A 16,523-nucleotide genomic window follows, 5' to 3' on the forward strand; every position below is an offset into this window, starting at 1 on the left:
TGTTTACCATCTGTATTTGATACAATGTTGCGGTCCGGCTGGCTGAAGCCCGGCTGACTAACACAGGTTTCTGGGGTTTTGTTTAGCTTCTATATTTGCAACATAGTTGCTTAGAGTTGCAGCTGAGAGGCCGGCAAGTCAGGCGGGGAACGTTGGAGTCCGCAGTCACTGGAGCAAGCAGGCCTCCCTGTTCGCTTCAGTGCATGGCTGCCGGCCGCCATCTTGGCTGGCAGTTAATTTGCATATCTCCCTAATTAGCCAATGGGAAGGGTAGCGGCCGTACGGCTAATTACCATGTTTCTCTTTTATTAGCTAGGATGTTTACTTTGAATTTATATTAGTTCACACAAATACTCCATCCATGCTTTTGTTCCGGCCCTCCGGTCCAGTTTAAGAACCCATTGTGGCCCTCGAGTCAACAAGTTTGCCCACCCCTGCTCTAGCTGGTCAACAACAAACAGCAGCCGATATTTATCAATATGATGGTGCCAGTCTAATCACTTTATCCCCCCATGCCGTAAGAAACTAAGGTTTCTCCACATTATAACTGCAGCAAAACTTAATATCCCCTCATAGCTTTTCTTCAAAATAAAGAATTCAACAAGGCAAGTAGATTGGTTCCATTTTACAGATCATAAGGCATGCGGATTAAATGAGTTACACAGCTAGTGCTGAATCCACAGAAAAAATACAAATCTCATTTGTTACTCTATACCTGGGCAACGAACCCTCAAAAGTATTTAGGAAAAGGGACCAGAGATGTGAAGCATCCTGGCTACAGTCTTGGCCAAGAATGGGATTTCAGGAGCTCAGATGCCTGATCTTCCTCCTGTCAGAGCCAAGTGCAGGCGGCAGCCAGGTTTGTCTGCAAAATGCTATTATACCTGGGAGGTCTCTTAGCCATGGTTTTCAAACCAGAATCTTAGATGAGACAAGTATTCAGTTAAAGTTAAATTTCCTCACTAACTTTCATACCTTAACCCAAATTTCACCAATTTATTAGTCTTATAATTTCCTTTCTTCGTATTCTTTCTTTCCTTGTGCTGTTTGGTTGGTAAATATCATTCTGAGAAGAGCTGCAAAATGCTAAGAGGCTAAGTACTTAACAGTTGGTTGGCCATGGTCCTGATCAAGTACACAAACCAAGCTCTCTGGAGCTTGAGGGTGGAAGGGAGAGAGGAACAAAGAAGTGCTGGGATGATGTTCCTGCAAACAGTCACGTTGGGGGCTGGGCACAAGCGAAGCCACTGCAGCTATAGGAAACAGAAAGCAAAAGGTTTCCAAGTAAATTCACCCAGAGGTCAGCTCTGAAGTTGCCCCTCGAGCATGGACACAAGTCTAGTGGCTCTTGCCAAAGCATTGCTTACAAAGCACCTAAATCAAGCCCATTAAGTCTCATACTCTTTCCTGTCTTTTAGTATTCAGAGTATTTATCCGAATTTCCCTTTATAATACAACCGTGGATGAGACGGGGCTGAGAGCAATTACTGCCAACCACGGGGGATGACAGAGGTGCCTGAGAGGACAGGAGGCCATATCTGATTCTCTAGGGAAAGGACTTGGTTTGAAAATCTTTCAAAGAATATTATTACTTTATAAAACTGAAACCTATCGCTTTCATAATATGAAGTAGGGACAAGTTAAAAAGAACTGTTCTTCAGATTCCCACGAATAGAAACCTGCTTTGGCCAGAACAAAAACATGCTTGAGCCCATTGCCTAGGTTTTCCTTTTTTTTAAATTATTTTAAGGCATAGTTTTTGGCGGGGGTTTTTGTCAGAAAGAAAAAAGCCTCAATTAAGTGCTAATCTGTCTTAAATATATCTTCTCAATACCAGCTAATATTTTTTAAAAAAGAGTGTATGCCAGGTTCAGGATTACAACCAATATGAGAAGGGGCAGAGTGTCATGTGGGAGAACCGGATGGACCTTCAGGGTACAGAGTGAAGATCTGAAAGCAGGAATTTGGAATCTTCTCTAGCCAGTTATATAGTTGACTGTAATGTTTCAGGCAAGAGAATGCCTGGGCTTTTTCCTGACCTGGTGAGGGGTGAGCTCAGCACCAGTATTCACATCTACCAGCTGGAAGAACAGAGCAAAGTTCTGGTGGCTGTCTGCGATGAACGTGCCCTTGGCCTTGGCTGGATAGGTCACCCTGAAAGAGATATTTATACAGTAAATTTATAGAGAGGATCTGCACATATCTAAGAACAGAGTAAAGAATGCAAACTTCACTTCATTTTTCAACTTCCCTCTCTCATTGTTGTGGACAGACAGACATGGAGAACTGTCTGTGACCTTAGGGTTAATTGAATTGATAAAACCAGGACAGAGAAAAGCACAGAATAAATTTTTATCAGGGTCTGGAGAAATGCTATGTTATGTGTCCAGGCTTTCTTTCACTTCAAGGACCTAAGACGTCAACCAAGTCAGGAACCAGTAGGGCTCATGTGTCCCCCTGCAGGTACACAGATGGAATAGAGCGCTGGGATGGCAAAACCACAAGGAGAAATAATAATCAGATCAATGTTAACAGCATATGTGAGCAAGGTTGGAAAATGGGGTAGGAAATGCAAAGGAAAAAAAGGGCACTTCTAAGTTTTTCTTTTTTTTAATGCAGTATATTTTCCTAGATACTTTTTCAATTTCTTTTTCTGCCTGAAATTGGATTTTTAAAAGTCATTTTCTGAAAGGGCAGTTTTATGAGAAAACTGTTGTTGTCAAAGCTATTTCCTGGTATTTTAGGTTAAAATGGCCAGAGGGTAGAATAAGCAAAATGGTTATAGAGCTCACACCTGGCTATATTTTATACTTAGGCTTTATATTTACCTATGAGTAATAAAACTCTTCATTTATATAGAACATTAAACTTTGCAAAACACTCTCACAGATATTATTTCAGTGGATTTTCAAAAGTGCTTTCATCTCCAGTGTCACTATGAAACTATCCAAACCAGAGGAAGAAGGGCCAGCCCTTTCACAGGACTTAAAGGTTTTTCTTCTAGGTTCTAGCTAATATCCCATCTTCAAAATGGTCTTGAGGATTCACCTACTTTCTTTGGCATCTATATCCACCCAAGTTAAGATGGGGGTCTGACTATACCCAAAGGTATAGATGACCCCTCAAAGTTAGGATCTAGGAAAAGCCTGACAAATGGGCTTCATACAGTGTTCTGACTGAACCCTGATCAATTACTAATGGTTACTTAGAAGGTTGTGTTAAAAAAGATTCTAAATTCAACAGGAACAAATGCTGTGACTGATCAATGATGTCTTTCATGAACTTGAGAAAGGGAATCATATCCCTACTGTTAGGTATGTGCCATCTCAGTTCTAAGAACCTATGAGGCTTCCAACATTTTCCAGACACACTGTGGGCCAAAGAGAGTTGCCATAAGGCAACTCAAAGCAACTTCAGGACTGTGAAGACAAAGAGATTACACCAGAATATAAATTAATATACTACTTCCTTCACTGAGAAAGTTTTTCTTTTTAAAATCATCATCTTAACTAAATAATGTGCTTGGTGACATAGCTGACTGACTCAGACTTACTCCTTATTTCATGGACCGGTTTGCTCAGACACTGACAGATGGTACAGATATCTCCCCAAACTGCTTGGATGCCAAGCAGCACCCCTGGTGGTGTGCCAGCAGAACTATAGCCTCTTCAATTTGGAGTGCAAGCTGCATCACTGATGACAGAAATGACATCTACAGGGGCTCAACTCAAGCCTGAGCTCCCCTGTGCCCAGGAGGCATCCCACCTACCGTGTGGTTTTGGGTGCAATGCTCTGATCCTTATCCACAGTGGAGAGATCAACATTTGTGATGCCAACTTCAGTGGAAATCTTGACCCTGAGCTAGAGTGAAACACAGAAGAAAATCAACAAGTCACCTGGTAGATGTGCCAGGAATTAACACACATATCCAAACTAAGAACCAGGAGGTCACATTTCAATTCCAGGTCTTTTCTTATGTCCTTTAAAATAAATAAGGGGGGGAATCCTTAAGCAGTACCCTTCAAATAACTTAAATCAAAATCAACAGGTACTCAATTCTAATGACAGCTAACGTTTATTGAGTGTTTACTATGTGAAAGACACTGATTTTACAAAGATTATCTCATTTAATCCTCACAACTCTGTAAGGCAGTGCTATTTCAGATGGGGAAATTGAGTCCATGTTAGGCACCTTGCTATCCAGCTTCCCAGCAACACTTACTCTGTCCCAAGCAGACTAAGTCTACCCATGAAGACCTAAGAAGCCATGGCAGCCATCTGTACTGTTCACCAAGTACTTCTGGTTCTCCTGAGCATATGGTGGAATTGTACTTCCCTGCCCCTCTGGAGTCAAGCGTAGCCATGTGACTTGCTTTGGCCAATGAAATGTGAGCAAAAGTGACGTGTGTCACTTCCAAGTGAAAACTTTAAGAGTCAGTGTGTGATTCTTTTTCCCTCTGACATGGGCAATGCACAGAGAAAGGTTTGCTCTTTCAGCCTGGGTCCTAGAGTGAGGAAAACATGAAGCAGAGCCTCCAGTTGACAGATTATATACCTAGCATGGGCCAAAAAGAACCTCTTGTTTTAAGCCAGCGGTTGCCAACCTTTTGGACCTCACAGACTACACCATCAGTGGTCCACAGACCACCGGTTGGCAACCGCTGTTTTAAACCACTGAAATTTTAGAGTTTATTATAAGCACAAACCAGTCCATTTTGACTCTTACCATGTTTGAATTCTATACATTCCTTATAAACATCTTCACAAAGAGCTCACTGATGCCAGTACACAAATTTTTAAAAATTAAAATATAAAATTCCAAAAAAGACAGAAAATATGCTGTCTATTCATGGAGAATTTTTTAATTTAAAATCTAAATTCGAATGTGCAAATTATGCAAACACACCAAAGGCACTTATGCGTAAACATCTGTGAGATTTCCAAATATCTGATAAGCCTGAATGCAATACTTAAGGAAATCTTTGCCAAAATCCACTGGTTTATAGTCTAAGTCAAGATCAAGGAATAGAGATAGAGGACTGGAGAAATAAATGAAGGATAGCTTCAGCATTTTTCTAAAATGTACTATCAAGGTGTGACAGTCTCAAATCAAGGACAAATAAGAAAAATTATAAAAGAATAAAGATAACTATCAAGTAATTCCTTTTAACAGCCTTCTCTCCTGCCATCATAATAACTATTTTGTGACAACAGCCTGCATTATCAGATTGAATAGGGGTGTTCTGTTTTGCTTTAAAAAAAAAAAGAAAAGAAACTTGAATGTAAAAGATTTATTATCAGAAGCCGTAAGGCTGTTATCTATTTTTTGAATACATAGCCACCTATTGACAGAATTATATTTAGTATCACTGCTTGTCACTGAATCTAAGCAACTGGGTGGATTAGGCAATGTGGGAAAACAGTCAGCCTTTAAGTTGAATAAACCCCCAAGGAGAGAGCTGGGAGCCTCTACTGACTCTTTGGGCTCTCTGCTGAGCAAACAGCTTCACAACTCATACCGAACACAGAAACAGTAGGCTCTCTTTCTATATAAAGCTCAACCCAGAGACACACTGACACTACTTCCATTTGAAGAAAAACTGAAGTGGAAGGTTCATCTGGAGCACCTAGGTACAGGGGATATACAGAGATGGCAAAATGTACTTCCTGTCCTCAAGGGACGCATATATGCAAAGCTAAATTATAAGAGACCAGGCTGCTTTAATGGAAGAATATACAAAGTGCTACAAAAGCACAGAAGGACCGTGACTCAAGTTGGCCTTAGGGTATCCCTGGCTGGGAAGTAGAAAATGTAAGGAAGGAGTTGTTTAGCAATACCCCATACTATTAAAAAAAAACATCTGTCTTCATAGTAACTACTCTGCAAACTTCACCAACATTAAATAAGTCCCTCTTCACTCCAGTGACTCATTCTCTTAAGAACTCACTCATTTAATTTGTAAATGTGATCTTGAAATCATCGTCCCACCTAAACGCCCATAAACAGGAGACAAGTTAAGTAAATAATGGCACATGTATACTATGAATTACTATGGAGCAATTCAAAAGAACAAGGTAGATGTTCACAGACTCCTACTTTTGAATACACAGCCATCTATTGGAAGAATTATACTTAACATCACTGCCTGTGATCAAGTCTAAGCAACTGGGTGAATTATTGGGGGGGTTGGGGGAGGAGAGAGGAGGCCATTAAGTTGAATAGACCCCCAAGGAAAACGCTGGAAGCCTCTACTTCGTGACAAAAGCAAAGAATACAGCTGCTTATAGAATGATCCCTTTTGTGAAAATAAGAAAGGCTATGCAGACATTCATTGATACATGCATCCTTCTTTTTCTTAAAGTGAACAGTTAACTGCTAATAATGGATTCTCAATAAGGAGAAGGACTGGATTGAGGGTTTGAGAGAAGGCTCTTATATTTCATTACATATCTTTTGGTACCTTGAATTTTTTTAACTACATGCATATTTTACTATTTTTATTAAAAATAGGGATTATTTGAGTAATAAGATTGCATGCCATATACCTTCATTTTTAAAAAATATATTTTCATTGATTTTACAGAGAGGAAGGGAGAGGGATAGAGAGTTAGAAATATTCAATGAGAGAGAAACATCGATCAGCGGCCTCCTGCACCCCCCCTGCTGAGGATCGAGCCTGCAACCAAGGTACATGCCCTTGACTGGAATCGAATCCGGGACCCTTTGTCCATGGGCCAACACTCTATCCACTGAGCCAAACCGGTTAGAGTTACCTTCTTCTTTATAAATGTTTTGTATTAAAAAGTACCACCACCACCCCAAAAGTACCACCCAATATATATGATTTTAAAAATAATTACTCTTCTTTCAGCAGATGTATATACACAAACTGATGTTTAAAGACTAGTGTAAGGCTCTTCAATATATATGCTAATTATAGTGATAAGGAAGCCATCAGGTTTTTGCTTAGACTCCCGACTATAAACTTACAACAATAAGATGATCACTAAAGCCTACTAATCAAGATTCAATTGTGTTTGTTCTAAGAATATCATAAGTATTCCCAGACAATACAGACACACGAATGACAAAAGGGCAAACTACAGTGAACTCAAGCCAATTGGGGTTTGCTCTCAGCCCTAATTTTAAAAGGCACCCTAAGTTGCAGCTTTATTATACAGAAATACTGTAGGGCAGTTCTTAAATAGGGAAGTTTTTGAGAAGTCCTTCTATTCCTAAAATCTTACTACAAATGGGTCTCTGAAAACATTGAAAAGAAAAGCATTTTTATGATACTCTTTTAAAGCAAACTGAGAAATAAAAACTATCGTAACTTTTTTCAAAGCCCTGTTACAAAGGGTTCAAAGTAGGATACTTGTTGGTTAGCTTCTTCCTTTAACCAAGCACAGCAAGATTAGTTCTTATAAGAGGGAGGGGACTTGTTTAGCCACTTTAAATGCAGCTAAACCTGTTTTACAGTGAATCATGCTAAGTCCTTTCTTTGGCTGTGCTGCATGCCACATACACCTCAAAAAATGTTTTAACTCCAGGAAATGTGGTCTTTATGCTGAGTAATAACCCCTCTGTTTAGCTCATTATTGTCAAAATTGATGGTGCATTAGGGGCAATTAATGCTAAAGACAGTTCTAAAACCGATGCTTCCTCTGACAGCAAGTGCAATGCAGTGAGTGCTATTACAGGCCTTTCATACCAAACCACTGTTAATGCACTCTGACCAATGTCAAGCATCCCTCAGGAGAGTAAACAGGACCTGCTGACCCACTCTAAGGCTATAAGTGTGACTATTACTGAAATTACAAAGTAAAGCCGCCTATGCGACAGAAGTCAGAGCATGCACACACACAAACATGCACATATAAAATTCTAATGTAATGAAAAGGGGGAGAGGAGATTTTGAAATGTTTACCCCATCACTGTGAAGTAAAAGGACAGCAATGGCCTCAGTGAGGGCTTATTTCATTGCACGAATAACAGCTATTAACTGTTCTATTTCTGCTATTTTGTACTTCGATAATTTTCCCAACAACCACAGAAACACTTGGACAAACACCAAATTTGAATTTTGTACAAAACGCCAAGCTGTTACAGTAATCAAGACAACACAGTATTGGTGGTATAAGGATAAAAATACAGGCTAATGAAACAGAAGTGCAAGTCTATAAATTAACTCTTAAATTTATGGTCAACTGACTTTTGACAAGGATGCCAAGGCAATTCAACAAGAAAAGAAAAGTCCTTTCAACAACTGTACTGGGGACAACTGGCTATCCACATGCAAAAGAAGAAAGTTAGACCCATACCTCAGACCATACATAGAAATTAACTCAAAATGGATCAGAAACCTAAATGTGAGAGCTAAAACTACAAAATTCTTATATGAAAACAGGAGTAAATCTTCATGACCTTGCATTAAGCAATGTTTCTTAGGTATAACACTTAAAGCACAAGCAGTGAAAGAAAAATAAAGAAATTGGACTTCATCAAAATTAAAGTTCTTCGTGCTTCAAAGGAAACAAGGGAAAAGAGGGCCTACAGACTGTGAGAAAGTATTTGCAAATCATATACCTCCTAAGAGACTTGTACCAGAATATAAAAAGAAATGCTGCAGCATGTAATAGTTCATGTGTACCATGAGATGAAGAAGGTTGAAAATCGATGCTCTAGATAAACAAGATATGCATAAGGAAACATGCACTAAGATGTTCACAGCAACATTGTGTGTAATAGTGGAAATCTAAATGTCCAACAATAGGAAAATGAATTAATAAAATCTGATTTATTCACAAAATGATTACTTTTATAATTATCCATATTTATGCATATAGCTCTAGTTCTACATGTATAAATATGGCTAACTGTCATAAAATTAATATTGAGTGAAAACAAGCAAATTGCAAATGGAACATATAGTGTAATGCAATATATAAATTTCGAGAAGATGCAAATCAATGCAACATATTGTTTAAAAATACAGTAGGGCCTTGACTTACGAGTGTACTGACTAACGAGTTTTTTGAGATACCAGCTGTCTCTCGGCCGATTTTTTGCATTGAGTTGATAGAGTAATTTGAGTTAACGAGAGCGCCTTAATGAGCTCGGTCTTGGAACGAATTAAACTTGTAAGTCAAGGCCCCACTGTACATACTCTACATGTAAAAACTGGCATTGGAACAATAAACCCAAAATCTGGGGGAAAAGTGTTTGAGAAATACAGAGAGCTTGAATTTAATCCATAGGGGTTTTATTTCTTCCCCCCAAAATGGAGCAAATACAGCAAAATGTTAGGGTCTGAAAAAGATGCATGGCCTGTAGTACATGAAGATTAATTGTATTATCCCGTTTCTTTCTGTGTATTTAAAATAGTGCATACTGAAAAATAAAATTAAGTTCTAGGGAAGCACGATGAAGGGGCACCATTCGCACTGAACCAGGATGCATAGATCAGCATATGAGCAAGGAAAGGGAAGAGCACTGGGTGGAAGAAACAGGAGAAGTCCAAAGGCATGAGCATACTTGGGGATCAGTATGCAGTCAAAAGCAGCTAGAGCTGAGGCGATGGGGATGCACCCACACTGAAGTATGTGCATGTGCCTTGTCGAGGACCTTCTAAGTGATACTGAAGGGTCTAGACCTCACTCACAGACAATAGGAACCAATGAAATGTTTATGCAGAGGAATAATGTGTTTTTGCCATTCTAGTGGCACTTATGGAAAATTAAATAAAAGGACAGAGATCAATGACGATGAAACTAGTCAGAAACTACCTTACCAGTCTAGATCAGTGATGGCGAACCTTTTGAGCTCGGCGTTTCAGCATTTTGAAAAACCCTAACTTAACTCTGGTGCCGTGTCACATAGAGAAATTTTTTGATATTTGCAACCATAGTAAAACAAAGATTTATATTTTTTATATTTATTTTATATATTTAAATGCCATTTAACAAAGAAAAATCAACCAAAAAAATGACACACGTGTCATAGGTTCGCCATCACTGGTCTAGATAGAAAGTATAGGGCTCTACCCAACTAGGATCACTGCGACTAAAGAACAAAGGGCTCATGCAAAGGCCACTCAAAGGTGGAATCAACAGACTTGGTGACTGACCAGAAGTGGTTGAGTGTGGAAAGAAAGGAAGAGGTTAAGAATGACTGTGATTACAGGTATGGCACTTAAAATGAATATGTTATTATCAATTGTAAAGGTAGAAGAAGAAGAGGTTGCAGACAACAAAGGAAAAAAATTGCCTTTTAATGTGTTCAGTTGCAAATAAGGCCCCTTAAGGAAGGAAACGAAAATGGAAAGAATCTAGATTTTAAATGTTAGGGTACACACTACAATAGTTCCTATCCAAATTTTGTGTTAGTGAATGGACTAGGATCAAATGCCTCATGCCCAAAAAGGTCAGGCATGAGGTTGAGAAAAGGCAGAGACTAGAGTTCCATAAAAATATCTTCCTTTCTGCCAAACTTTAAATATAAGTGTGTAATCTACCTATGTTAAGTAATGTCCCACTTTTGAAAGGTCAAACTTTCCAGCTGTCTCTTGTCTTATCATTTAAAAAAAAGTGAGTATCACAGGAGCCAACCTGAGAAGCTCTCCAAAGACCAAATCTGGGATATGAGCAACACAATAAATGATAGTAGTGAATCATAATCTACAAAGTGAAATAAATATTCATGAGTCCAAAGTGTTATAAATAATTGAATAATTAAATTGGGGTGGGGTGAGACAGTTGGTTTTTTTGTTTGTTTGTTTTTTATCATAGAATTCTAATTAATTCTAATTAATAAATGTAGAAGAAATGAAAGAAAGAGAAAGAAAGAGAAAATCACCTTTTGGCAAGTACCACATTACTAACTGTCGCATGCAAGATCATAAGGACATTTGCAGAGTCTCAAGGTATCATTCCACCAGATACTAAATTACAAAGCAGAAAAACAGCAACTTTACAGTGGAGAAACCTAGTAGACACCGCCTTCACCAAGTGATAAAGATTAGCATGTCAATATCATATACTTGTGTTTAACAAGATGCACTGACAAAGACAGAGCATCCCTTTGGAGTATTCTTGCAAAAAATGCATAACCTAAATTTAATTATGAGGAAATTTCAGACAAACCCAAAGTGAGGGACATTCTGCAAAGTAACTAGCCAGTATTCTTAAAAAGTGTCAAAGTCACAAAAGACAAACTATCTTAGATCGGAGAAGGCTAAAGGGATATGACAACTAAAGGACTATGTGATCCTAGATTGAATCCTGGACCAGAAAGGAACATTAGTGGGATAACTAGCAGAATTTTAAATAAAGCCTGTGGACTAGTTAATAGTATTATATCAGTATAAACTTCTTGGTATTGATAATTATTTTCGTTATATAAGATGTTAATATTTGGGGAAGCTGGGTAAAGAGTATATGAGAATTCTTCATACTATTTTTGCAACTTAAGATTGAAATTATTTTTAAAATTTTTAATTTAAAGGTGAGTAGAGTCCGGCTGTTGTGGCTCAGTGGTTGAGTGTTGATCCATGAACCAGGAGGTCATGGTTTGATTCCTGGTCAGGGCACATGTTGGGGGTGCGGGCTCAATCCCCAGTCGGGGGGCGTGTAGGAGGCAGCCGATCTCGATGACTCTCTCTCATCATTGATATTTCTCTCTCTCTCTCCCTCTCCCTTCCTCTATCATAAATCAATAAATATTTTTTTTAAAAAAGAACCAGAGCTTTTAAAAAATACATTAAAAAAAAGAAAAAGGTGAGAAAATGATATTTGATAGTGAAGAAAAGAGTTGTCACAAACAGCATATATTTAACTATTCAGGGAAGTTACAGTACTACTCCAAGTTCACCTGACCCAACAGAGTGTATGACAATGTAGTTGAGTAGAAGCAGCAAAGAACAGGGGCAGAAACATTGAGAAATTACAACTAAAAGGAGAAAGCAATATCATAAGGAGAGTTGCTGGAGCTGCACAGAGCTCAGCCTCTAGACTAGCTCTCTATTTACCAGGGCACACTCACTAACCTGGTACTGTACAGGAGATCCACCCAAGTATAAGTTGGATGTCCTTGGACAAGTTACTCTACCCCTTTGAGCCTCAACTATGAAATGAAGATGACTCCATCCATCTCTAGTGGTTGTCCTAAGAATAACATAATATACAAAGAAGTACACAGAACTGTACTTCTCATGTCACAGGCATTCAATAAAGGGTTCATACTCATGATCCTAATTCAGAGTAAGAAAAGGCTAACCCATTTCCCATAGTTTAAGAAAGTAAGAAAATCGCCCTGGCCGGTTTGGTTCAGTGGATAGAGCGTCGGCTTGCGGACTCAAGGGTCCCAGGTTCGATTCCGGTCAAGGGCATATACCTTGGTTGCGGGCACATCCCCAGTGGGGAGTGTGCAGGAGGCGGCTGATTGATGTTTCTCTCTCATCGATGTTTCTCTCTCATCAATGTTTCTAACTTTCTATCCCTCTCCCTTCCTCTCTGTAAAAAATCAATAAAATATGAATAAAAAAAAGAAAGTAGGAAAATGCATAATTCATTGTAAATGTCTATCCAAAAAGGTTAAAATGAAAGCCACAGTGCCTGAAGGGGTACACTTCAATTAGCTAAGAAAACCACTCATGTGAAATACCTCATACCCACAAAGCACCAGATAAATTAAGCATAGCTTTCCATCCTTAAAACCACTTGGATCTTCAACACAACTAGAGTCAGCTAAACATCTGAAGCACATCTATAATAATAAAAGCATAATATGCTAATTAGACCAGTCGACTTTCCTGACAAAGCCAGGTCTGCGAGGGCCAAGGCAAGCCACTGCAGCTGCAAGGGCGGAGCTCCTTGCACGAATTTTGTGCTTCGGGCCTCTAGTTTCAATATAAAAGATTACCAATTTTGCCCTAGCCACTTCGCTCAGTGGTTAGAACATTGGACTGTGGACTGAAGGGTCTCAGGTTCAATTCCAGTCAAGGGCACGTACTTGCAGGAGGCACCCAATCTATGTGTCTCTCTCACCTCGATGTTTCTCTCTCTCTGTCTCTTCCCCTCCCTTCCACTCTCTCTAAAAATCAATGGAAAAAAATATCCTCGAGTGAGGATTAACAACAACAAAAAAAGATTACCAATTTTCTGTTGTACTTCACCTAAAGAGCTCACTACAGTGCTATCTATCACTTGATATTTTTCATTGACCAATTAGCATCAAGTACTGTTCTAAATCTATCAAGGCCCACCACAAAAACATTTTAAGAATACTTATGCCTCAGTGGAATTATGGGTGATTTTTATTTTTTCTACTTGCCAATTTTGTGTAAATTTTTAATAAGTTAAATGGAAAATGAATTAATTTATAAATAAAAGAAAACTTGCTATAATCAAGTTCTTGGCTAATTCTGTCAAATAGCATATTTCAAACCTATCCCTCTTTTAATATAGTCACATTAACATGACCGTAAAGTGAAGTCAACATACCAGACAATCAATGCTGTGTGCCTATTCAGTCATTTCTTTGGATATATCAACATGGCAACGGGGAAGACAAGACAAGCACTTACCTCTAAACTATTTGCAATATAACGATTGTCACCTTCAACTTTGATAGAGAAGTCGTAATAACCACTGGACAACTTGACATTCACAAAGTTTAGTTCAAAAACATCCCTGTTAAGAATGACAGCGGGATTAGCAAACACTCACATGGGAAAGTCATAAATACAACAAATGGGCTGCAAAGAGAGGCACTCCTTGAGACAGTCCAGGGCTACACCATTATTTTGTTGTTATTGTTAATCCTCACCGGAGGCTATTTTTTTCCACTGATTTTTAGAAGAAGTAAGGAGGGAGGGAGAGAGGAAGAGAGAAGGAAAGAAATATCTATGTGAGAGAGACACATCAATTCGTCACCTCTTGCATATGCCCCGACAGGGACTGGGGATCAAACCTGTAACCCAGGTAAGTGCCCTTGATGCATGGGACAACATTCTAACCATTGAGCAATAGCACCCAGGACTACACCACTTCTTCCCTTTTGATTATAATGTGGGAAAAACTTTAAAAACAATTAAAAAATCAACTCTTCCAAAAAAAAATCCCACCTCTCTGCGGTATAGCCTTTCACAATGAAATGCCAAACAGGTGAATCTACAATATGATCCCCATTATGTTAAAAAAGAAAGAGAAAAAGAAAAGAGTGATTAACTCTAACTACATAGCAAAATCCTCAATGTCTTTTACCATTCCACTGATCATCCCTAAAAATGACTTTGCTTTTTTATTTCACATATTGCCTACATATCTTTAATCACTAAGAATTGCATTTCCTAAAACTCAAAGTTCCTGATCTCATTAACTTACTAACTTAACATTTAACAAAGTTTCACATAAAATTGACCTTTAATTTTTAAAAATTTACATAACAATAATATGTAGCCATTAAAAATAAGGCTATAAAAGAATATTAATCCTTTTGGGGAAATGGTCATGACACATTGTTTTAGATAAAGCATAATCTTAATTCAATTTTTAAATATATTTATATGCATAGAAAAAAGCCTACAGAAGAAGATAGCAAAATGTTAATAGCAATTATCTATAAGTTGTACAATTATGGGTGACTTATATTTTCTTTTTGTGTTTTACCATATTTTTTCCTACAATAAACACGTATTACACATCAAAAAAAATATTAAACTTAAAACTGGCTAAATAACAACTAGAGGCCTGGTGCATGAAATTCGTGTACAGATAGGGTCCCTAGGCCTGGCCGGTGATCAGGGCCGATCGGGGCCTTCTGGCTGCCGGCCACTGGTCAGGACCTCCCTTCCCCAGCTGCCGGTGGAGGCCTTCCTTCATTCCATGCCGCCCCCTGGTGGTCAGTGCACATCACAGTGAGCAAGCGAACTTCCAGTCTCCCTGTAGAACTCGTGAAAGGACAATTTGCATATTAGGCTTTCATATATATATACTAGAGGTCCAGTGCAAGAAATTTGTGCACTGGGGGGTCCCTCAGCCCAGCTTGCCCCCTCTCACAGTCCGGGAGCCCTCAGGGGATGTCCTAATGATGGTTTAGGCCCACTCTCTACAGGGAAGCAGGCCTAAGCCGCAGTCTGGCCTCCCTCTGCAGGAGGCAACCGGGCTGATCAGGGGAAGGCGCTACCCCCATCACCACGCTGCTGCTGCCACTGCCAGCCGCCACAGCCACCAAGGTGTTTTCATCAACACGGGCTCCAGTCCCTTCACCACGAAAAAATGACAACTTTCTTTAGGCATTTTCAAGATGTCTCTTTCATGTGATATGACATTTCTTTCTTTCTTTCTTTTTATCCTCGCCTGAGGATATTTTTCCATTGATTTTTAAAGAGCGTGGAAGAGAGAGGGAAAGACAGAGAGAAACATCAATGTGAGAGGCACAATGCGATTGGTTGCCTCCTGCATGAGCACTGACCTGGGCCCCAGCCAAGGACGAGCCTGCAATCTAGGTACATGCCTTTGATCAGAATCGAATCCGGACCCTGTGGTTCGCAGGCCGAGGCTCTATCCACTGAGCGAAACTGGCTAGGGCAGGATATGACATTTCTTAGCTTCTCCAGCAGCGGACCTTCGTTTTTTCCTCCAGGAGTGAGGTGGAAAAACCCTAGACCACCTTCTTGGATTCTTTATTATCCAAGTTACCAAGAACACTGTGAGTGGCGTACAAGGAGCTTAGCCAATGAGCGGTAAGAAAAGGTGTTTCCTCTGCAGCTCACGTGCAGAGGCGGGACTGCTGGCGAACAGCGGCTGCTGGGGCAGGCAGCCACGCCGCAACCACTGGGGCTGGGGCAGGTCCCCCGTGTGTGTGTGTCTCCGCTCTGGGCCCACCCCAGCCCCATCCATGCCATGGCCACTGGGGCTGGCCCCGTGTGTATCTCCACTCCAGGGCCACCCCCCAGCCTCCTATCTCTGGGCCTGCGCCATCTGTGGCTTGCCTCACCATGCACGCAGTCCCCTCCCACCCATCTGCGTCCGCAGCCTCCTCCTGAGCCAGTTGTGACTGTTATGGCATCCTGGCTAATTTGTACATATATCTTTTTATATATAAACTAGAGGCCCGGTGCACAAAAATTTGTGCACTCGGGGGGAGGGGGGTCCCCCAGCCCGGCCTGTGCCCTCTCGCAGTCTGGGACCCCTCGGGAGATAACGACCTGCTGGCTTAGGCCTGCTCCTGGGTGGCAGAGGGCAGGCCCAATCCCTAAGTGCAGCCCCTGGTCAGGCTCAGAGCAGGGCCGATTGGGGAGTTGGGGCGCCGCCCCGTCATGCACAGAGCAGGGCGGATCGGGAGGTTGCAATGCCACCCTCAGTCACGCTCAGGGTAGGGCCGATTGGGGGGTTGGGGCACCGCCCCCTGTCACACTCAAGGCAGGGTCGATGGGGAGGTTGCGGCGCCACCCCTTGTCACGCACAGAGCAGGGCTGATCAGGGGGGTTGAGTGCTGCCCCCTGTCACGCTGATCCCAGTGC

At 40.4% G+C, this 16,523-nt stretch overlaps 1 protein-coding gene across 4 annotated transcripts in view; it reads right to left on the minus strand.

The window, feature by feature from the left end:
• The window catches only part of RPN2 (ribophorin II), a 63,275-nt gene that overhangs the window by 13,874 nt on the left and 32,878 nt on the right, over positions 1–16,523 (minus strand). For all 4 annotated transcript variants that reach the window (XM_014541409.1, XM_005868461.2, XM_014541410.1 and 1 more), the window contains exons 9-11: positions 13,584–13,689; positions 3,770–3,861; positions 2,040–2,154 (exon numbers count right to left, since the gene is read on the minus strand). In XM_014541409.1, coding sequence (XP_014396895.1) covers positions 2,040–2,154; positions 3,770–3,861; positions 13,584–13,689 — 313 coding nt within the window. The remainder of the gene's footprint in view (positions 1–2,039; positions 2,155–3,769; positions 3,862–13,583; positions 13,690–16,523) is intronic.

The sequence above is a fragment of the Myotis brandtii genome, unplaced genomic scaffold (genome assembly GCF_000412655.1).
Source record: "Myotis brandtii unplaced genomic scaffold, ASM41265v1 scaffold27, whole genome shotgun sequence".
NCBI lineage: Eukaryota > Metazoa > Chordata > Mammalia > Chiroptera > Vespertilionidae > Myotis > Myotis brandtii.